Source organism: Pseudorca crassidens, chromosome 14 (genome assembly GCF_039906515.1).
Source record: "Pseudorca crassidens isolate mPseCra1 chromosome 14, mPseCra1.hap1, whole genome shotgun sequence".
NCBI lineage: Eukaryota > Metazoa > Chordata > Mammalia > Artiodactyla > Delphinidae > Pseudorca > Pseudorca crassidens.
The window spans coordinates 60,454,213-60,478,195 of NC_090309.1; the positions used below are offsets into that span (position 1 = coordinate 60,454,213).

General features: G+C 37.4%; 1 protein-coding gene across 10 annotated transcripts in view; it reads left to right on the forward strand.

The window, feature by feature from the left end:
* The first annotated feature begins 1,461 nt into the window (after nucleotides 1-1,461).
* The window catches only part of THUMPD2 (THUMP domain containing 2), a 45,711-nt gene continuing 23,189 nt past the window's right edge, over nucleotides 1,462-23,983 (forward strand). For 3 of the 10 annotated variants that reach the window (XM_067703183.1, XM_067703182.1, XM_067703184.1), the window contains exons 1-7: nucleotides 1,463-1,621; nucleotides 6,917-7,052; nucleotides 8,427-8,833; nucleotides 9,779-9,856; nucleotides 12,185-12,237; nucleotides 18,120-18,263; nucleotides 19,978-20,065. In XM_067703183.1, coding sequence (XP_067559284.1) covers nucleotides 1,496-1,621; nucleotides 6,917-7,052; nucleotides 8,427-8,833; nucleotides 9,779-9,856; nucleotides 12,185-12,237; nucleotides 18,120-18,263; nucleotides 19,978-20,065 — 1,032 coding nt within the window. In that variant the 5' untranslated portion in view covers nucleotides 1,463-1,495. Of the gene's footprint in view, nucleotides 1,622-6,916; nucleotides 7,053-8,426; nucleotides 8,834-9,778; nucleotides 9,857-12,184; nucleotides 12,238-18,119; nucleotides 18,264-19,977; nucleotides 20,066-23,012; nucleotides 23,210-23,983 lie in introns of those variants that run through there. The other 7 variants (XM_067703177.1, XM_067703178.1, XR_010934074.1 and 4 more) reach the window with 6 other exon arrangements.

Here is a 23,983-nt window from a genome sequence, read left to right on the forward strand (position 1 = left end):
GCTCTTGGGCCTAGGAATTCCCAGTTTGAGCCCAATGCTTGGTGAAGACAGAACCGGGCTCCTTACATGAGAAGAGTAGTGGGGAGAGATGGAGAGGAGGGGAGGGAGTTGGGAGGAATGGAACAGAGCTCAGTATAGTAGATGCCAAGGCGGCTAGGTTCCAGCCTCAGCTGCACCACTAACTCACTGTCCCTTGGCCTCTCTAGGCATCAACTTCCTCAATCTGAAAAACAAGACAGATGGATGAGATGATATTATATCTCCTTTCTAAAAAAAATATTTCACGCCTTTATTTTTAAAAGTTATGCCAGAGATATAATTTCTTTTAAAACTATGCTAATGCATATCATGCTTGATTTTTATTACCTATTTTTATTATGCTTATAGTCAAAGATTAAAAATAAGAGGACACGTTGCTGTACTCTTATTTGCCTTCTTATCCAAGTTCCAATGGACTTCTGATGAACTGTCTTCTCCGAGGTACAACAGACGGACCTATTACTGCGGTAGCTTCCTTTGTTATAGACATTTAAAGCGTAGCAGTTACAGATGTTACAGAGAAATCATTTTTTAAGGCTTTATTTTCCCATCTTAAAAAAATATTTGATTTGAAAATATTTTTAACAAGTTACTCATCTGTTTTATTCACCAACAATTTATCAGTTGGAATAGGATTTCTCATTCACACATCTCGCTACTAGCACAAACCAGTAATCTTATCCACTTCGGGAAGAGAATTGGGGTGAAATCTAATGGATATTTCAAGCATCACATCAGTTAGCCCCTATAGTCTGCCACATTTTACGTTGCTTCCCTATAATCATCATTCATTTCTTTAGCACCGCGAGGCCATGAGTATCAGAGGCAAAGATGTGTCATGATATCATCTGCTAAAGATCTAACAGATCGATGGCAGTCTTTATTCTTTCTGAAATAAACTCTGCCACCCTCTATGTGTGTGTGTGTGTGTGTGTGTGTGTATACTTTTTTTTTCTTTTTTGCGGTACACAGGCCTCTCACTGTTGTGGCCTCTCCCGTTGTGGAGCACAGGCTTCGGACGCGCAGGCTCAGCAGCCATGGCTCACGGGCCCAGCCGCTCCGCGGCATGTGGGATCTTCCCGGACCGGGGCACGAACCCGTGTCCCCTGCATCAGCAGGCAGACTCTCAACCACTGCGCCACTAGGGAAGCCCTATATATCCTTTTTATATATCCTTTTTATATATCCCAATCATATCCCTTTTATACATGCGCATTATAGATCCCAATCATATCCCTTCCACCTGTGATTGTACATAATTCCAGATTCCTAATCAAGGGGGTTCCAAGCAGTTAACCTAGGAGACCCACATGGCCCTTCCCAGCCGATCGCCCCCTCCCGGGACCTCCCTGCCGGCTCGCCTTTGGCAACACCCGGCCCTCTGCCGCGTGAACGCCGCCTCCGGGTCCGCAGCGCCGAGGCGCGCGTACCCGAGGCCACGTGACCCCGAGCCGCCATGGCGGCGGTGCCGGGCGGTCGCCGCTCCGGGCCTGCAGCGGGCGCCCGCTTCTTCTGCACCGCGGGCCGCGGCCTGGAGCCCTTTCTGATGCGGGAGGTGCGGTCGCGGCTGGCGGCCACGCAGGTGAGTCGGCCTGGTCGCGCGCCCGGGCGGGAAGCAGGGCAGCCCAGTCCCCGGCCCTGGGCGTGGTGCCTCCCCGCCGGGGTCCGTCCCAGACCCGGGAAAGCGACGTGAGCCCCGCGCTCTCGGCCCGCGAACCCACGGAGGCGACGTCCCGGCCCTCGGAGTTCTGCTGGCAGGTCCTCTAATTACTGCCGGAAAGACCCGCCAGCCGTTTTTCCCTGCCCATCTGTTACCGCGTATCTGTCACGCGTGCAGTTTTGTTAAAAAGAGGGTTTGACGCAAGTTACTTCATGGATTCTTTAAAAGAAAAGTGATAGTGCCTATAATTAGAATTTAGACCTGTCAGAATCCTTTCTCCATCCTTTAAATGCAAATATAATCTTCAGGTTCAGCTGTTTTTGTCAGTTTCCCGACAATGATTATGTTTATCTCTTAGGCCTTTTGGGAGGATTAAATGATAAAGAGTGTGTAACGTACACCTTAAACACGCAGTAAATAGTAGCTAGAAAAATTCTCTTGGAAGCCTCAGAGGAGGAAGTTAACAGTTGCTGGCATTTATACGCTGTTAATTTCAATGAAACGAAGCAGGTTTTAAACATCAGTTTAGGTTCTAGGACGTGCTGAGCCTGGTTCTTGAAAACAGGAAAAGGATGTAAGAGAAAAGTGCTCCAGTATCTTGGTGGGATATATATGACAGCGTGAATGATGTGTTTTTGGAAAATGAAAGATTAATGAAAGAAATAGACCACTCTACTCCCAGGACTCCTGCAGTGTTGAAGGTCCACAAAAGGAGTTTCAGTGATGAGAGGGTGGGGAGAGGAGGATAGAGGGGTCATGAAGAATGGCATCAGTCTTTATTAGACTACCTGCCATTTGTGGTTTTGGTCACAGAATGTCATAGAGTATTGAATGTAGCTAATCTAAAAAAGCAACAATAGCAACTGCTGACATGGATTAAGCATTTAATATGTGTCAGACAATTTTCACAACTGCCCTATGGTATGAGGGAGGCTCCACATTTAACAGAAACGGAAAATGAGGCACAGGTAAAGTCCAATAAAATATTCAAGTCGTGGAACCAGAAAACAGCAGAGCTGGGGTTCACACCCAAGCTGTCTGAAATCAAGCATGAGCATATTATCATGTTCAACCTAGGCAGGCTGGGACCTGGGTCCATTTCCTTAAACCCTGTGTGGCCATGACGTCTTGCTGCACTGAGTTTTTAAAATGTAAACGTAGAGTTCTTGGTATGAAAAACAGATGGCTTGACCCAGTCTGCATATGCTGCATTATTAGAAAAAAGACGGTCTCTGCTTGTTCTCAGTCTTTGCCATTTGCTTCTTCATGGTGTGGTTTCATATGTTCCTCTATCCTCTGTTTCCTGTAAATCGGAGTCCTGTAAGTTATAGCTAGCACTTGGTCATATTCAGATTTGATTTTTTTTTCTCCTGGTGGTGGGGCAAGCCTCTCTATAGGTTCCTGTGTATTTTTAAATATTTAATTTATAGCATATAAATATATACTATAGTATGTAGTGTGTAGAGTACTTTATAAAGAAATGTGTTGGGGGGGCTTCCCTGGTGGCGCAGTGGTTGAGAGTCCGCCTGCCGATGCAAGGGACATGGGTTCGTGCCCCGGTCCGGGATGATCCCACGTGCCGCGGAGCGGCTGGGCCCGTGAGCCATGGCCGCTGATTCTGTGCGTTCGGAGCCTGTGCTCTGCAACGGGAGAGGCCCGCGTACCACAAAAAAAAAAAAAAAAAAAAAAAAAAGAAATGTGTTGGGTAAAATTAAGCTTTACTTTGTAATAATGTTTAACGTGTTAAATACTGTTATTATAACAATAAAAGCAGGAACAGTAATTTTGAAGATAGTAGAGGTGTCTCCAATGCCAGCTGGCCAGGAAACCCTGTCAGTTGATTAATCAGCCTTTATAAATCCACATAGCAAAGACAATGAACCCAGGTCCTTTTGTTTTTACTTTTTTAGTGGGGTCATGATGATAGAGGGTAGTGGGGTACAGCTAAGCAGATAGTTGAGTTGTTTCATAGTTTTTCGTTTAATGTAGTAAAGTATATATTTTTAATTCTCTCTTCTAAAATGATCCAAAAAAGCTCACACCCCACCTCAGTCCTTCACTTAGCGCTTTAAAATTAATTCCGAAATTAAATGGCATCTGTAGAGTTAGGAAAACTTTGGTATCACCCTATATTACTGTACCTTACTTTTTTGCATAGGCTTAAGCTTTTCATCTTTGTGTCAGACTTGAATCCCTGAATTTTAAAAGAAAGGTAAAACTGCTAACTGCCTAGATAATGCTAGCCAATAACAGAGCTATTTTTTTCTTTAATAAAGGCTGTTATTTCATCTTCTGAAGTGTTAGACATAAAACCAGCTGGTTTTAGGCAGTTTTTAATGATTTAATTCCAAATGGAAAGAACAGATTGGATATATAAATAAATTTTCAAGGAAAAAATACTGGGATGAAATATTCTAAAATGCCACAGTTCTCCCTAATTATTGTAATTGAATATGATCAGTTACAAACTAAAAAAAATGAGTAAGGGTAGCTTCAGTGTTTGAAATCATAAACACCAAAATTCATCTCTCTACTACTTTGAGATACAATGTCTTTACGAAGGGTGAACTGTTAAAGTGCTTTCATATATATGACTGATTCTCACAGTGGCTGTTTTACAACTTAATAAACTACTTCTGATTACATGCTCATTTCTTGTAAAAGGAATGTAGGCCTAATGTTAATTTTTTTAAATAAAGAGAATAATGTTGCTTTTGGTTTTGAGAATGTATTTAGTGCCTCAACACATATTATTCTTATGATTGGGTACCCCCAATAAATTAAATGACCTTTTAGGTCCTCTTAATTAACTTTATTTTCAGTCCACGCTTTTTTGTTCTTCACACCCCCCTCAAAAACAGATATTTTTGGAGGAAGTTCATTATATAAACTGTTTCCCTTGATACTCAAGTAAATGAGAAAAGATAAGATCTTTGTACAATTAAATAACAAATTTAATGTCTAGACTACTTAGGTTAAAATCACTCGTCTAGATGTTTGCCTCAGTTTGTTTATAAGACTTGGATCTTAAAACCAAACATTGTCAGTAACGTATTTATTTCAGTTCCCCCAGAACCTTGACAAAGTATTTCCTGTCTGTTAACCTGTTTTGTGATGGCTTAACATCAGCTATATTTTTAGGTCAAGTAACATAAAATCTAAACTTCTAAAAATTTACTTTTTAAAACTATGTCTCCAAGTTCTAAGCACTTTTGAGGTATATATTTAGTTTTGACTTTAGAGGGAAAATGTCACCTTTGTAATGAGAAAGAAGTAAATTGTAGAAACCGGAAGTTCTTGTTTTAGTTACTTCATTATCCCCTTAAATACTGATTCCTAAACATTCTTCTCATTCCCTATTTCCTCCATCTCTCTTGGTCAGCTACATTGCTGGTACCTAAGCTATTTGTTTTTTTAATTTATTTGTTTTTCCAGCTCTCTTGAGGTATAATTGACATACAACATTATGTAAGTTTAAGGTGATTTGATACATTTATATATTGCAAAATGATGGCCACCATAGCATGAGCTAACACCTCCATCCCGTCATGTAAGCACCGTTACTTTTTTGTGGTGAAAACATTTCAGATCTACTCTTTTAGCAACTTTCAGCTACATAATACAGTATTACTAGCTGTAATCACCATGCTATATGTCAGAGCCCCAGAACTTGTTACTCTTTTAACTGGAAATATTGAGGTTTTAATTGTTATCAACCTAGGGCTTCCCCAGTGGAGATTCTTCTTCATCAAGCTAGAGTGGTAACCTCAGAAATTACCATCTGCAAAGCTTAGTTAGACCAGGTCAGATCAAACATAAAACATTTGGAGTTCAAATTCCCATTGAATGGGAGCTACCTACGCACATGGGACCCCCCAAATTCCATGGTTGCCTTAGTCCTAGGAAATGACATAAAACCATGTCAGTCAGCCCATGGCCACTGCTAAAAGGAGAATGCTAGGACTGTCCACATCCATCCTGAACCTGAGGGCGTTGGAATGACCCAAAAGGTTTAGGGTTCCATTGGCATTAAGCACCATTTGCTGTACCTCATTCGACTCTCTGTGAGCCAGCGCTCTCTTCATTTTCCTTTCTTCCCTGACTGACCACATAGCCATCCTGTCTCCAAAACCTCTTTCTGTTCGATGCATACTTCTTGCTTCTGTCCATTTTCCAGTTCCCACAGCCAAATGGTTCATTATTTCTTCCTCAGTAATCTACTTCTCCCTCCAGCATCACATTCACCACTCAGTCCTTTATGCCTCTTCCACAGTAATTTTTTCTGCCAGCTAATTTAGTGCTGTCATAGTTTTCATCAAAAGCCTGTAATGCTTGACCATTAGCATCTGTGGTACTCGAAATTTTGTGACTGTTATCAAGCCGGCCTGAGCTACACCATCCATCCACCTGACACCATCAGTCAGCATCACGCAGCAAATGTTGCCATGCTGACTTACAGTTTACTTCAGCCAGGTTGTCACTCCCATCTGTGTGTTCTTGCCCTTTTTTCTTTTGTTAGAATCCCTCTTCCTGAGTCTTATAGGATTCTTCCCCGAGACTTTTACTAACGATGGCTTCCATCGTTGGTGCTACTTATTGTACCTACAACTTATCAGTGCGTTTATTATGTTAAGTTTTTAGTTTTCTTCTGGGTTTAATGCAGATTGTTGTCTTATAAATTTTACATTTGAATTTGTATGTCATTGTATGCCTATTACATTATTATTCATCTTTAAGATTTATACTGTATGCTTCCTTGTAGACCACGAGGTAGATGTTTAAGAAATACCTACTGATTATTTTAACCTTGGGCTAGACACCTCATTTGTCCTCTCCATTATACCTTTCCTTTGCCCACTCTTAACAGTTGAGTGAGATTTGATAATTAATGAGTATTTTGTGTTCTATTTTTTTAGTAGTGTGTGCACACACACACTTTCCAAAAGGTAACATAGAAAGATTATGATCTTGGTCACTGACTATGTGACTTCATACAAATTATTTAACCTCTCTAAGCCTCAATTTCCTAATCTATAAAATGGGGATGATAAAATCTACCTTAGAGGGCTGTTATAAGGATGAGGGGGGAAAAAATGTATTCAGAGTGCCTAGTACAGTGTCTGATAAATAGTAGATACTTCAGAAATGGTCATTTTTATTATTGTTAGTCTAGGTGCTATGTTTTAATTCATTAATATCTATTTTTTCTATCTCTAGGTTGAATACATTTCAGGAAAAGTTTTTTTCACCACCTGTTCTGACTTGAATATGCTGAAAAAATTAAAATCTGCAGAAAGGTTATTTTTGCTGATTAAAAAGCAGCTTCCATTTAATGTTTCTTCTGTAAGTAAAGGTACAGTGTATACCTATTGCTTTTACCCCCCATGATATATTGTACTCCAAAGTTTTCTGCTTGGTAATTAATATGTAGCCATTTCACATTTTTAAGATTCATTCAGATCCGTGGGATCGTTAATTAGTTATTTTTCTGTATTTCCTGAACATTATCACCTAATTATGTCTCTTCTCTTTGCAATCTGCTGCCTGTCTTCTGAGATTTTAGTGTCCTAAGTCACATTTCTTCCTTAAGAATTACGATCAGACACCTTCTCTAGAACTGTGTGTGGTCAGTGCATTTATTTAGATTTAGGAGCACGTAATAACCCAAAATGCATTGATTTAATTAATTGGTCAAACCTGTCACCATCTAAATTTTAACTGATGAGTGATATAATTGGAAAAATACTACATAGTAAAATTTCCTGTTTGGGGAACTTTAAATGTTTTGAAAACACTTATACCCATTTATAAAGCATTAGAGTTAAAGAGGGCTTAAGAGATTTCTTGTCCACTCCCTAATTTTATAAATATGCTGCTGAAATAATGTAAAGATCTTGATAAAAGCAACAAAATAGGATCAGATACATCTGGATAAAACATTGCCTTAAACCTCATTTTGATTGCTGCTTGTGCACAAGAGACCATGTCATCATATAGTCTATAATAAAATGTGTCAAGAAAGATACAAATGGCGAGAAATCAAGGCAGGGCAGAAAAATGGTTTTAAAGCAAATCCTAAGGTATTATATTGTGGGGTCAATAAAATTTCATCCCAATATTCCACACACTTTCATCTTTAGAGAACTACAGTAATTATTCTTGGGTCATTTTTATGTCCCTTGTTCATCAAGGAAAGGTTACATTTTATCGAGCATGGCTGGCAGTCCCTAAGTTATGAATGGGTTGGATATCTGAAGTGTTACTTTGTGGGAAATCATTTTATTATCTGTGCTAATATTGTATGGTCTAACATAGTCCCAAGATTTAGTTGCTATGTTTTTGAGCTCTGTGTTTTGCAGTTTATTCTGTTTTTTTAAACTTAATTTTTGTAGGCAAGATCAGCATTATTTTAAAGATCAACACATGCTCTAGGTCTGTAAGTATATAAAGAGGTGCATATGTTATCGTAGGACAAATGATCTTGCTAAAGAAAATGATAACTTTGTAGGAATTTTAGAACAGTTTTGACGTTAAGTATGGAATATACGAATGAACTTTATTCTGTACAATATTCTTATGTTAAATTATATAAATTCCAGATAAAAGGGAAGTCACTATTCATGTAGCAATTTAATAAAATTTCTTATTTTAAAGAAATAAAGGTAATGGGATTTGGGGGGTGATGAATAGCTTCAATAAAGGGTAAACTGAGATTTTATTTCTTTAGGAAAAATATTTAATGAAATGCAGAGACTTACAAATGATGATCCTGAAAGTTGGTTGAATGCCATTTCAATTTGGAAAAATCTTCTTGAACTTGATGCAAAAAAGGTAAAACTTTCTCAAAAAAATGCTAACCCACTAAAAAGAAAAGTGGGAGAAAATGACATCATTGCTAAGAAATTGAAAACAGCACAAATGCAAGAGATACAAGAGAATAAGGAATGCCAAATGGAAAAACAAATAGAAGAAGAAACACTGGAGCAAGGAAATTTTACCACTAAAAGAGACAAATCTCAAGAAGAACTTCAGAACGATGTAGCAGAAGCAGTTGATACTCAAAAGCAGAACGACTTAACTTTCAGAGTTTCCTGTCGCTGCAGTGGAGCCATTGCAAAGACCTTTACTGCACAGGTATACTTTCCCCCTCCAGAGTGGGTTACCGTGTTCTAAAAGAATTTATTACTCTTTAGATCTAAAAAGAGGTAAAAACCTTTCTCAGAATACATAAACCAGGCCCAGACAGATAACTAGGCCTAATCTCATATAACTAAATCTCTTCTAAAAATGCATTTTCCTTCTTAACTGTACCTCAGATGCTTAAGAGGAATAGTATGCCATTCTATGTAAAGACTTCCTTTTACTTTCTCCCTAAAAGTTTCGTTAAACGAATAGATATCCTTTACATTTGGAAATCCTAATATCATGGTCTGAAGCTTTTTGGCTTTCTCTGTAGTTCGGTTCTGTGTTTATTGAATTGTTGCTCTGCACCAGGTCCTGCATGTGGGATTGTCCCAGGACCCAGATGCAAATACACAGATGGACGTAAAAGGAGAGCAGAGACCACGAACAGACCCTACAAAGTTCAGTAATATAAAGGGCATAAGCCTAGGTCCTTTGGCCAGTCTTAAAATCAGACAGACCCTTAAGTTTGAGCCTAATGCTATTGCTGGTAATTTTTGAACATATAGGATTGCCATAGCTAAAATAGTTAATCTTTCAGCTTGCATCTGTTTCCTAAAACCCAGAATGACCATATTTATCAGGCCATGATCTGGTTATTTCATGTATCTAAAATTACAAGAATAAAATAATAATAATAAAATAAAATTACAAGAATGAAGATTACATACAAGTAGACGTTAATGCCATAGGATGTGTTGGGGGTGGAAAAGGTAAAATATACCCTTTTTGCCTTGAGTAGAAGATGCTTTCGTGTGATATTTTAATATTGTAGCCTTAAATTACCATCAGATAGTCTGATTGATTTTCCTGCAGACTCTGTTAGTTTTTGCTTACATTTAAACTTAAAATTTTCATTTTTAGTAAATTCTTTTCTATAACCTGCTGCTTTTCCAGGAGGTAGGAAGAGTAATTGGAATTGCTCTCATGAAACAGTTTGGATGGAAAGCAGATTTGAGGAATCCAGATTTAGAGGTAATGAGTGTTCATTTTATTTTATATGCTTATAACCTAATTCTTTAAAGACGATGCCAACTATTCCTTATTTTAAATTGAAATATAGTTGACATAAAATATTATGTTTCAGGTGAACTACACAGTGATTCGACACTTGCATACATTACAAAATAATCACCATAAGTCTAGTAGCCACCTGTCCCCATGCAAAGTTATTACAGTATTATTGCAATGTCAACAACTTTTATTGTGCTTTTCAATTTTGCTTTAGAGTTTTAGAAATCATGTCTACATGGATCCAGCAGTCTGTTTCCTCTCTAGCAATAGAATACTGCAGATAATTTTGCTAGTAGTTTTCACTATGAAAATGTCTCATCCAAATTAGGACTTTTGGAATGGAATTGTTTAGTCACAGTTAAACTGAACATTTAATATGAGGTTGCAGAGATGCTCTCTATAATCACTATAATAAATAACAAGTCTGTATAATAAGAAATTCTAGCTAATGGTAAAAAAAAAAAAATCGGAAAACAAAAAGGCCAATACAAAGTTAATTAGTGTGTTAATCGTGGCTTTGTTAGGGTTTGGGGATTATTTTTCTTTTTCTCTATTTTCAAAATCAATTTAAGGAGGTTACACAATTTTTAATTAGAACAAAGTAAACACTTACATGGGAAAACAAATTCTAGCTATAACAAATATTCTTCACTATTTTTTGAAAACCATCTCATAAATTTGACCAGTTTAGTCACTTTTATGATTCGTTAATTCATAAATTTATTGTTATATAGCTTTAAATGGAGTAATGGCTGGCCAAATCAGATTTTGTGTTGTTTTTCAGTTTTGTTATTTGAAATTTTTTGCTTTTAAAAAGTCGTGCCTCTTTTATATTCTTTATTGCTGTTATGCAAAATATTTTGACCTCAAGACTGTTTTGACATAAGGGTGTCTTCCTTCACCTGCCCCTTTCCACTTTGCTTATCTTCAGCTCTCCTGGTTTCCTCCTCTCCATCTCTCCCTGCCTCTATCTCACTGTCTCAGAATTATAGTTTTCTCATAGTTTAGCTCATAACTAAATATATCTAATTTAATTCCTATCATCCACTTAATGCAAAAATCTGTGACCAAAATTGACAGAAGAATCAAATCTTAACAAATTTTGTTCTGTACAGTTAATAGAAAAACCTTCATAGTGGGGAAAGCTATACCTGATAACATTTGATATATAAAAATATCGGTATATCATATCTTTAATATAACTTTTAAATAGAAAAGAATTAATCCCAATTAGTAGTTTTGCTAAAATGAATAATATAAAAAATTGGAAAGTTTAGCTTCAGTAATCAAGGAATTAAACTGACTAAACGGAGTTCACTCCAGATTATTCTTTTCTTAATAAAAGTTTATCAATATTGGAATAATTCTGATTAAACTATATTAAAATACCTTTGGGGTAAAAGTATCAGGAATCAAATGTTCTTGAGGTCAAACAGCAGAATTAGAGAATTCCATAAGCCTCATCAGGCTACAGAAGGAGGGTTCTTTAAAATCTGTGTGGGCTACTAATTATAACTTGAGACATTTAAATCCTCATCATGGCCTATCATGACGACTACAGCTGACACTGCTATACAACTTAAAGGAAGGCGGTTAAGAGAGTAAATCCTAGGGGTCCTTATGACAAGGAAGAAGTTGTTCCTTTTTCCCCTTCTTTTCCTTTCATCTATATGAGAAGACGGATGTTAGTTGGACCTATTGTGGTAATCATTTCACAATATACATGAATGAAGCCTTCATGCTATATGCCTTAAACATATAGAGTGATATATGTCAATTATTTTTCAATAAAACTGGGGAAAAAATAACAAGGTAATAGAAGGAAGAAGCTCCCCTATAAATAGTAGGGAGGGGAAAGGTCACCCTTGCTACAGTATATTTGGCTTAAAGAAAGTTTTCTGTTAACCATGGCATCAAGTCTTATTTGAGGCTAGAATTAGGGTAGATTTAGGTAGTTGTCTCTAACCTAAAATGATGAAAAATCTAATTTAGTTAAGGTAATTCAAAGAATCGCTGGGAAGAAAGGTGACCTTGAGTTCTTCGTAATATGATTCTCAATATAACTTGTATACAATTTGACCTCAGAATTTTTCTATGAGACGTACTTAAAATTTACTTTGCCTCTGCTCAGTAAAAAATATTATGGAACATTTTTCTGGATATGACAAAGCCTTGGAATTTCTTATTAAAATATAGGTTATATTAGGTTCAAATTGGAAGTTTTCAAATTGTCAATCATTTGGTAATGCATTTCCTGTTCCATTTTAACTTCTGTATTTGTTCTTTCAGATCTTTATACATCTAAGTGATATTTACTGTGTGGTGGGAATTCCTGTGTTCAGGTAGATATTGTTTCTAAGTTTCAGGTTTGTTCCTTAGTAGATTTTGTAAAATTAAGAACTTTGTGCTTTTATTTATAGTATGAAAGAAACATTGATATATCAGAGGGGGCTAAAGGCAAAGCATTTGAGTTCTTTGCTTGAGCCAGTAAAGTATTTTCATGGAGCTTAGTAGATATCTGATCGGACTAGAGCTGTGAAAGATTTGATCACAATAACCCACTGATTACATGATTCATACTGAAAATTATATCTAATTATTTCTATTATTAAATGATTTTCACAGGCCCATATTTAAGCTAAAATTTTTAGTCTGTTGGCCTCTTGGCTTTTTTTATTAAAGTAGAAAATACAACACAGTACTTAAAAGTCGCCTTAAACATTCTTCAAATTTTATTGCAGTTCTTTTTTTGTGGGAGAGTAATTCCAGTTTTTAAAATCTTCAGGTTTTCTCCCTAGTTATGTTGGGTACTATATAATAATAAATGCAGTTGATTCCTTTTCTTATTCAGAAATACTTATTGAACGCTTATCATATGGCAGGTCCTTTTTCTAGATGCTTTGGGAGGAAAGAGCTGGTTGGATGATGGAAATAGGGATTTGCAGTTTGTTGGGAACATGTGAATATTGTTGGCATCTTCAAAACATTTTATTTGAAAGCCCTGTTTACACAGTGTAAGGTGATTTAGATACCCTTTCTCTAGGTGATTCTAGGCATGGACTGTTTTTAAAATCCTAAAAGTGCTATGGGAATACGTCACTTACCCTAAGCTCACATTTGTGCATGTGTAAGCCTGAATCAGGATGTAAAAAGGAATGCTGAAGGTCATTGTAATAGCTTTTAGCAAATGGTGCACCATAGCAGTTGATTAGCACAATGCTGAGAACACTGTAGATGTTCAAGAAGTGCTGAATGATTGAGTTCCACTGTGTGCTAGTTGTAGGGTAGGCCCCACTCGCCTCTAGATTACAAAAATCATGCACCAAATAATATTTCTTGTCACCTCAACACACACGAGGTCATCACATGCCTCAATGCCCTGTTGGTTTCCCTTGGCCCCCACCTACCCCAGTAGCCTACCAACTCTCCCAGATGAAACCTAACCCACTGTTTTATACCTACACCTGCAAGGTGTCCAGGCTGCCCTACTCCAGTGCCTTTTGAAGTCCCAGGCCCTAACCCCTGCAGAATATTTGTAAAACTTTTTTTTTTTAGCAATTTTGGTTTTTTTAAATTTTATAATAGTTGACAGGAAAGGTGGGAGAAACTGAAAGATGGTCACATTTCAACCTAGTGTAATTATTGATAGTCACCAAGACAAGGGTAAGGAAGACTAGTAAGACAGTAAAATATGAAATACATTTTTAGAAGGATTCATAAAGCAGCTAAATATTCTTTAACACTTTGGCCCCTAAAAGGGTGAGCTTAAGTGTCTAGAATATTGATTTATAAGGAACATTTCATCCCCAGCAGGGCTGACTGATGCAGTATGAATGTATTTAGATTTTTGGCAGCAAATAAAAGAACTCATTTTTAATTTGTGATCATAGATAAAAATGCTAACTTTCATGCTCTTTTATTATTAACTTAACAAATATACATAAGTTCTTATATGTGTTTTTAAAAGGTGTACAATTTTATTTAATGATTGCTAGACACCCTCAAGAAGTCATGCTTATGGCATCTCAAGTAATAACTGGTAATTTAACCTAAAAGTTGACAAATAAAATGTATGTATCTGAAAATTAAGGCTCAGACCCTGAATGAGCAGTGGCCGAAAATAAGATTGCATTAGACACTCTGTAATTAGGCTGTTTCACTACCTCAGCGAAGGAAGGAAGCAATCACGAAGCGTGTTGATTAAAACAGTTCGCCATTGTGTGAGGCAAGGGGGGCATATGAAGAACTGAAAAGCAGATAGCGGTGGACAAGAGAAGTGATGGTGGAGGTCAGAAACTGTAACCTGGTGACCCTGACAAGAGAAGAAAGTCAGAAGTGATGGAACAGAGGACAGAGCAGCCATCGAGTTTGAGGGACACACAAAAATGTGTATCTTAGTAGCACATCACCTGGTACAGTAAGCACAGTGGATAAGAACCATGGACTTCAGGTCCCCCTTCTCCACAAAATAACTCTGCGAGTTGGGGCATATTATCACATTCCTCTGCTATAAAATTGGGAAAAGGATGGTATCTACTTCCTAGCTTTGTAGTTGGGATTTAATGAGATAACACATATGAAAATGAGATAACTGCTTTTATGATACAGTAAGTGGTGAATAAATTTCAACTATTTTTAAACAGATCAGCAACTAAGGAGGGAAGGGGAGAAGCATTTACTAGAGTAAGATTAATTCATTCAATTAATTTCAAGTGAAATTATCTAATGAGCACTTACTCTGTGCTAAGCATTGTGCTACATATCCAGTGTTCAAAGATGAGTAAGATGGCATTAAACACAAGGAATCCACTCTAGTGGGAGAACAGATATGTGGTCAGTGCTTGATTGGAATTAGAAAAGAGGACCTAACTGATGGAGGACAGGTGAGCAAAAGAACACAGAAGAGTATCACTCAGTGTATCACTTAAATGGAGAATAATAAGCAAGGATATCTCAAGTGGACAAGAGAAGGAAAGGATCTTACAAGCAAGGAACTGCACGTGTAGAGGCATGGAGGTGTGAGGAGGCTTGAGGTACATGGCGGACAGCAAGTAGCTTCGGTATAGATGGGACAGGGAGTGCATAGGGAGAGTGGTGGTAAAGGAGACTGAGGATTGGGAATGAGTCATGAAGTGTCTTATAAGCCGGGTTAAATAACTTGAATTTTATTCGAAAAGCAGTAAGAATTTGAAGCAGAAGAGTGTTGTGATTAGGTTTGTGATTTTTAAAAAATTACCAAGGAAATTATATTTTAAAGGGGAAAGGAAATAAAAAAGCGGGGGGTTAAACTCATACCGGTTCAGGCGATGAATGATGAAGAAATGAACTAAGGCAAAGTTGGGGGTAATAAAAAGGAGGCCGTGCATTCAAGAAAATGTTAGGGAGTCTAGAATAACTTCCAGATATCTGATTTTGGCAACGAAGAGACACTGGTGTCAGTCACTGAGATATAAAATATGGGGAAAGGAAGTAGTTATGTGTCCAGTGAAACACGTCCAAGTAGATATTTAAAGTTGCAGCTCTGGAGTTCAGGTGACAAGTCTCAGCTGGAGGTGTAGATGAGATTACCCAGTACATAGATGGTAAGTGGCCTAAGGAAATGAAGACGTATATCAAGATAGTAAATACAGGGAAAGGAGAGTGTACTTAGTTTATATCTTTAAATTTTGCAGTACTTAAAGAACCTCCAGGTAAAAGATGTCCAAATACACGTTTGAAGATATGGATCTGGGATTCAAGGGAAAAGTCTAGGCTAGAGAGATGTAGGTGAGAATGTCTTCAACTTGCTGATACACGGTGTGTAATAGAAAAAAGAAGAAATGTATGTAAGATCAAAAACCACCTTTATTTATTTTTTTAACATCTTTATTGGAGTATAATTGCTTTACAATGGTGTGTTAGTTTCTGCTTTATAACAAAGTGAATCAGCTATACGTATACATATATCTGCCCCTCTTGCGTCTCCCTCCCACCTTCCCTATCCCACCCTCATAAAGCACCGAGCTGATCTCCCGGTACTATGTGGCTGCTTCCCACTATCTGTTTTACATTTGGTAGTGTATATATGTCCATGCCACTCTCTCACTTCGTCCCAGCTTACCCTTCCTCCTCCCAATGTCCTCAAGTCCATTCTCTACGTCTGCGTCTTTATTCCTGTCCTGCCCCTAGGTTCTTCAGAACCATTTTTTTTAGATTCCATATATATGTGTTAGCATATGGTATTTGTTTTTCTGTTTCTGACTTACTTCACTCTGTATGACAGACTCTAGGTCCATCCACCTCACTACAAATAACTCAATTTCATTTCTTTTTATGGCTGAGTAATATTCCATTGTATATATGTGCCACATCTTCTTTATCCATTCATCTGTCGATGGACACTTAGGTTGCTTTTGTGTCCTGCCTATTGTAAATAGTGCTGCAGTGAACATTGTGGTACATGACTGTGTTTGAATTACAGTTTTCTCAGGGTATATGCCCAGTAGTGGGATTGCTGGGTCATATGGTAGTTCTATTTTCAGTTTTAGGTTTTTTTTGTTTGTTTGTTTGTTTTTGGTACGTGGGCCTCTCACTGCTGTGGCCTCTCCCGTTGCGGAGCACAGGCTCCGGGCGTGCAGGCTCAGCGGCCATGGCTCATGGGCCCAGCCGCTCCATGGCATGTGGGATCTTCCCGAACCGGGGCACGAACCCATGTCCCCTGTATTAGCAGGCGGACTCTCAACCACTGTGCCACCAGGGAAGCCCATATTTTTAGTTTTTTAAGGAACCTCCACACTATTCTCCATAGTGGCTGTATCAATTTACATTCCCACCAACAGTGCAAGAGTGTTCCCTTTTCTCCACACCCTCTCCAGCATTTATTGTTTGTAGACTTTTTGATGATGGCCATTCTGATCGGTATGAGATGATATCTCATTGTAGTTTTGATTTGCATTTCTCTAATGATTAGTGATGTTGAGCATCCTTTCATGCGTTTGTTGGCAATCTGTATATCTTCTTTGGAGAAATGTCTATTTAGGTCTTCTGCCCATTTTTTGATTGGGTTGTTTGTTTTTTTGATATTGAGTTGCATGAGCTGCTTGTAAATTTTGGAGATTAATCCTTTGTCAGTTGCTTCGTTTGCAAATATTTTCTCCCATTCTGAGGGTTGTCTTTTCATCTTGTTTATGGCTTCCTTTGCTGTGCAAAAGCTTTTAAGTTTCATTAGGTTCCATTTGTTTATTTTTGTTTTTATTTCCATTTCTCTAGGAGGTGGGTCAAAAAGGATCTTGCTGTGATTTATGTCATAGAGTGTTCTGCCTATGTTTTCCTCTAAGAGTTTGATAGTGTCTGGCCTTACATTTAGGTCTTTAATTCATTTTGAGTTTTTATTTTTGTGTAAGGTGTTAGGGAGTGTTCTAATTTCATTCTTTTACATATAGCTGTCCAGTTTCCCAGCACCACTTATTGAAGAGACTGTCTCTTCTCCATTGTATATTCTTGCCTCCTTTATCAATGATAAGATGACCATACATGTGTGGGTTTATCTCTGGGCTTTCTATCCTGTTCCATTGATCTATATTTCTGTTTTTGTGCCATTACCATAGTGTCTTGATTACTGTAGCTTTGTAGTATAGTCTGAAGTCCAGAAGCCTGATTCCTCCAGCTCCGTTTTTCTTTCTCAAGATTGCTCTGGCTATTTGGGATCTTTTGTGTTTCCATACAAATTGTGAAATTTTTTGTTCTAGTTCTGTGAAAAATGCCATTGGTGGTTTGATAGGGATTGCGTTGGATCTGTGGATTGCTTTGGGTAGTATAGTCATTTTCACAATGTTGATTCTTCCAATCCAAGAACATGGTATATACCTCTCCATCTGTTTGTATCCTCTTTAATTTCTTTCATCAGTGTCTTATAGTTTTCTGAATACAGGTCTTTTGTCTCCTTAGGTAGGTTTATTCCTAGGTATTTTATTCTTTTTGTTGCAGTGGTAAGTGGGAGTATTTCCTTAATTTCTCTTTCAGATTTTTCATCATTAGTGTATAGGAATGCAAGAGATTTCTGTGCATTAATTTTGTATCCTGCTACTTTACCAAATTCATTGATTGGCTCTAGTAGTTTTCTGGTAGCATCTTTAGGATTCTGTATGTATAGTTTCACGTCATCTGCAAACAGTGACAGTTTTACTTCTTCTTTTCCGATATGGATTTCTTTTATTTCTTTTTCTTCTCTGATTGCCATGGCTAGGACTTCCAAAACTATGTTGAATAATAGTGGTGAGAGTGGACAACCTTGTCTTGTTCCTGATCTTAGAGGAAATGGTTTCAGTTTTTCACCATTGAGAACAATGTTGGCCGTGGGTTTGTCATATACGGCCTTTATTATGTTGAGGTAAGTTCCCTCTATGCCTACTTTCTGGAGGAAAAAACACCTTTATTTTTGTACTAAGGTAAAAGCCAGCTAAACTCTGATTAAACACATCAGCGGATTTTACGAAAGTAGGGAATTATTTTTATTTTCAAGGAGTTTATTTCTGAACACTTCTTTCCCCCGAATAATTTTATTTTTACTGACATAATGAGGCCATTTTGTTGAAGTAATAGCAGATTAGTTTTGCCCAAGGTTAAGCAAAATAAGAATGTGTTCACTTTTGTCACATATTAATAGAATTGGCTTCCATAAAATAAAACCTCTGTTAGTAAAAATATGCACATAATGGCTAAAAATGTAAAGGTTCTACATAAATCTCTGATGCTTAGAAAAGCACTTTGTAATATATATGGACAAAGACAGTTTTCCATACCAATTCTCGCTCTCTCTCTGTGTTTGTTTCTAGAGTGAAAATAATCTCTTCATTTTGGTTTTAACTAATGTGTTTTGTAGCAAGGTAATTGCTGCACCTAACCTGCAGAAGCAAGATTCATTGATCAAAATATTTTATAGTCTTTTTACCTGCAAAGTTTATATCCCAGATTCCAAATCTGTGGATATAGTACTATTTACAATGTGAATTTTTATTTCCTGAAAAACCTTTTAAGAGAAAAAAACCCCACAACTCTCATGGGTTTACCATTCAGGGCTTCCTCCTAATAGTAAATATGCAATTATACCGTTTTATTTGATAAGGTATTTATAATTATTTCATTCTAAGATCTTAAGAGGCTTGCAGTAAATACACACAAAACAGGATAACTTAAAGTCAAAGAAAGAGCAGAAATAAAATGATGAAAGGAAATAGGGTTTGGAAAACACTGTGGCTTTGTGTAATGTTAGTAGAAGAGCCCCTTAGTGGCTTTGGAACAAGCCTATCCCCAAAACAACCAGGCACTGATTCTTGAAATCATACCCGTAATGTCTTACCAACAAATTGTATACATGAAATAGAAAAGTGCATTGATATTTCCAAGGAAATGCTTGTTCGTTGCATTAGAAACATAAAAATAATTTTCTGAAAATTTGTATCAAATCTGGAAACACCGATAGTAGCAATGATTAGGTAGAGGAGAAAGTATAAAGTGATATATAATGGAGGCCAGTGAACTCATTGGGGAGATGTCTGCTTCAGCCCTTCGTTCGATAAATTATCTTAGGCAATGCAATGTCATGCTTCATTCCATCTTTTGAGAAAGATGCAAATGAGCAAAAAGCAAACTTACAAAAGGGACCTTTTAGAAAACATATTTCAAGGGTTAGCATCCATTCAGCCCTGCTTCCCATACTACATCTATATCACAATGCAGTCTGTTCCTCTTGATGACTCCAGATCAGCAAGGCAAGGTCTAGTCTGTGTGGGAAGTCAGGGAAGTCTATAAACACTTTAGGAAGATTTCCCTCATGTGATTAAATCTTTATAAGTTAAACACAAAATGGTTTAAATTTCATTTATCTAAAAAATTTACCTTTCTGAAATACCACACTGGCTGGTTAGACAAGGTGCCAATTAGAGAAGGTAATTTTGTAATAAGGTTAAATATTCTCTAACAGGAAATACTTTAGTGCATGTTGTATGAACTTGTTAAAATGAGGTACAGATATGAATGGGTTCATTTTTTGTTTATATCATATTCTTTAACATACAGTAATATTGGGTGTTCTTTTCTTTTAGGGTTCCTTTAGCCAGCAGAGCTTACATCAAGACAGCAGGACTGAGATCTACCATAGCGTGGGCAATGGCCTCTCTCGCAGAAATTAAGGTAAGGAAACTGTTCTCATTCTTATTAATGTAATAGCAAGGTCCTTTAACCAAGATCTTGATCAGTTTTTGTAAATATTCCATGGACATAAGAAAATAATTTTATTTTCTAGTCAGGAGATGGCCTTTATATCTTTACTTACTGTTTTACTATCTGCTCAGTTCTGAAAGAGGTATTTTGAAATTTATTAGGTTATTACATTTTTTTAAGATTTTGCATTTTTATTAGTTGTTACCTCATTCAGCTGCTGTGTAGCTTGGTTTATACTCTTTTATGAATGTTACTGCTTCATTGTGAAGTGTGCCTCTTTCTTGTTATTAAAGTTTTCATTATCTTGATTTGAAAATTTAAATTTCACCATGTCTTATTAATATTTTCACTGTTTTCTTTCTCTTTGCATTTTCCTTTGTAGTAGTTCTTTGACCCTGCTTTATTTTCACCTTTGTTTTCAGTGTGTTTTTTTAATAAACACAGAACTCTGTTTTTATCCCACTCTGATAGGCTCTGTCTTTCAATGAGAGTATTCGGTATTATGATAGATACACCTGATTGCGTTCCTCCTGTTTTATTCTGTTTGTAACTTCTGACAGTGTGTTCTTTATTTTTGCTAGTTTAAGCAAGTTAATCATTTCACTGTTCTCCCTGAGGTTGGAGTTTACTCTATGTTCTATTCCATGAGTGGCTCCCTCGCCCAGCTCTCTCAATTAAACACATGGGACTCGATTCTAACTTTACAACAAGACATCAACTCTTTTCTTTGCCAAGACACTGTTTTTACCACCAAGACACTCTCATCTTCCCTCCTCTGTCCCCTCTTCCCTATCATAAGATGAGACCTCCAGGGTACTTCTTTCTCTTCTGCCCCACAGAATTACTCCTCCCTACAATGAGACCTTTGAAACATTTTCCCACCTTCCACTCCCAACTCCCAACTACTAGATTGAACTAAATTATTTATTATGTATCAGAATTTCCCTTAAAGCATGACCCTCTGTTTCAGAAGTTCTTACTCTGCACTTACCTTACACAGCCTATCCTTAATCATTAAGATGTAATGTGTGTAACATGCACGTTTCTGTATAAACGCACAAAGATATATTGTGAGGTGCATTGCTCCTCGCCTTTGTTCTTCACTTTGAGGCCTCGGCTCAGGTTTATTTGTTGCTTGATTAGTCTTTTCTTAGCTACTTTCCTCAAATGTGGTATTGAGGAATATACTGTCTGGATTCCTATATATCCTCAAACTTCCTCCTGTCAACCTGGGTATCGTCACTTTGGCTAGGTATAAGATTCTTGAGTCGCAGTCCTTTTCTCTCAGAGGTCTGTAGATGCTATTCCATTGTCTTTTCACTTCTGGTGTTCTAGGTGAGTAGTTCACGCCAGTGTGATTTTTCTTTTCCATTATGCCTGTCTTGTCCTTTCTGCTTGCAAGCTTATGAGAGTTTTCTCTTTAATCCTTTAAAGTTCAGGAATATCACCAGGATGTAAATACTTATGTAAGAGTCTTTTCTATTCAACCCAGAACTCGGTGAGTCTGACTGAGTTCTAATTCTGGCTCTACCACTTACTGGCTGGGAAACTTTATGTAAGATAACTTAACATCTCTGTGCCTAAGTTTCTCATTTGCAAGATGAAAATAATAATCTCACAGGGTCATGTGAGGACTAAGTGAATTAGCATTTATCAAGTGATTAGAACAATGCCTAGCATATAGAAAGTATGTAAGTGTTGACTTCTGCTATAGTAATGTCAGGGAGGTGAAGACTGCCCTCCTACCCCTCTTGAGTTCTTTCGGCTGGTCTAATAATTAAATTGACACAAGACAGATTAATAGGAGGAAAAAAATATTTAATTCATATGCATGGAAGTCTAATAGAAATGGGACCCCTGAAGTGACCAAAGCAGGCTGTTTATGTATTATTTTTAGACAAAGAAACAATTATTTGTGCTTGTAGTAGCAGACGAATGAAGAACTAACAAAGTTTGTTTATACAGCTTTCTTAGCCTTCAGTTCCCTAACTCTGGTGATAAGGATGCTTTCTATCTCCTCCCAGTAGTGGGAGGATACCTTCACAAGGGAAATTTAGTTTCTGCTTTCAGGGGGAAAGGAGGTGTCTTTTTCTTTCTTTCCTTCTTTGTTAATATCATTTCTTTTTACCGGCTGTTTCTCAAGTAACTTTAATTCAAGATATTCAATATGCCATTGAAGCATATTTTGGGGTGGCCTGCCCTGCACCCCAACAGTAATAATAATCATAGTTATAATAATTATTATTTGGAATTTATAATTATAAAAAAACATTTTTTTCCTCCACCTCAGGCACTCTTTCGTGCATTATTTACTTAATTATTATTTCCTCAATTATTTTGCTTTAGTGTCTTTAACCTTAAACTACTTCCTTTTTTCTGCTTCTGGAATTCCTGTGATAAACATGTTAAGCTTCCTTTCTCACATGCTCTCCATCTCTTTATATTTTGGCTCTGCGTTTTGAGTTATTCTTGGATATTATCTTAGAAACTATAACAAGAGTCACAAAGATGTGCTCTACTTTATTTATTGAAATGTTTAGCTTTAAAATCATGGTCTTTTTTAGCTTTGGAAAATTGTGTATGTGTGTGCTATATTTGCTATCTTTAGAAGCTCTTACTTTTTTTCACATGTTTATCTGTTCCCTCCAAAAGTTACATTTCACTAGATGTGTGTTCTGTTTGCTCTACGTTCTCTCTAGGTTTTGAGGGACCTCCTCCCCTTAGATGTGTCATTATTTTTCTTTGTTGGCTCACTGGGGCTCAAGTGTGGTTAGTAAAGTATTTTAAATGCCTGGAATCCTGTAAGTGGTAAAAGGCAAGTGGATCTCTGGCACCCCTGGGTTTGGTAGTGTAAGGAGACTGTCAGCCATGCTCAGGCACTCAGTGGAAACTTTTCTATTTACTGGTCTCCCTGCAGGTCCACAGATCTCTGAAGACCAGGTTTTTCCCTGATTCCAGTGGTTTCCCCTCTGGGTTCCAGTACTGGTCTCTAATCACCCACCCAGCCCATGGCAAGGAGACCTCATACTGGCTCCTTCTCCTGGGACCTCAGCAGAGCCCAGGGCATCGCTTGGCACCGGTTGCCTGTAGTTCTGAGCATCGCTTGCCTCAGAAGTAAGTAGCTCAGAGTTGAGAGAACAAGGAGAGAGCTATTTCCATATTACCACGTTCCCAGAATCCATGATTTTCTTTACTTGATTTAAATCTTTAGCCTAAATTTTTTAGTAAGGAGAGAGGGATATGGTAACAGTTTATTTTTTCCCAAACTTCCAGTGATGTCACCACAGTTTATATTTACATATAAATTTATATAACCACCTACAAATTTGAAATGTTACCTTTATCTGATATAAACATACAATTTTCAGAAATATAGAAAGTAAATGATTGAAAATATCCACAGATAATACTCAATGAAATTTTTCCCTTTTGTCAGTTTGTCCTGCTAGGACCGAAAGTAAAAATTGTTTCTCTAATGTGACCATCAACAAAGAAGGTCTGTTAAAGTAGGTGAGAAATAGCACAGCAGGGTTCTTTTGGGGGGAATGCAGTGGTGACCCACCGTGTAAGTGATGCCAGTATCCAGCATTGATCCAGGCCCCTCTTTGGAGCTTGGTACCCAGAGCAGTGCACAAGCAGCTCAACCTCAGGTAGGCCAGTGCCACGAAAAATGAAACTTAAGTCTGGGGTCGCTAGATCTTTTTCATGTTTACTATAAACTGTTCTTCCTATATATCATAACAAGTAAGGAAAACCAAGTTCTATAAATCTCATAAGCATATAGAAATACTTCTCTGCTTCTGCCTGTGTACCCAAATGTCATGGATAGAAAAGGTCCTACAGTAAAATAGACACTGAAAGATACTTAAGGTCAAATTACCTCATTGA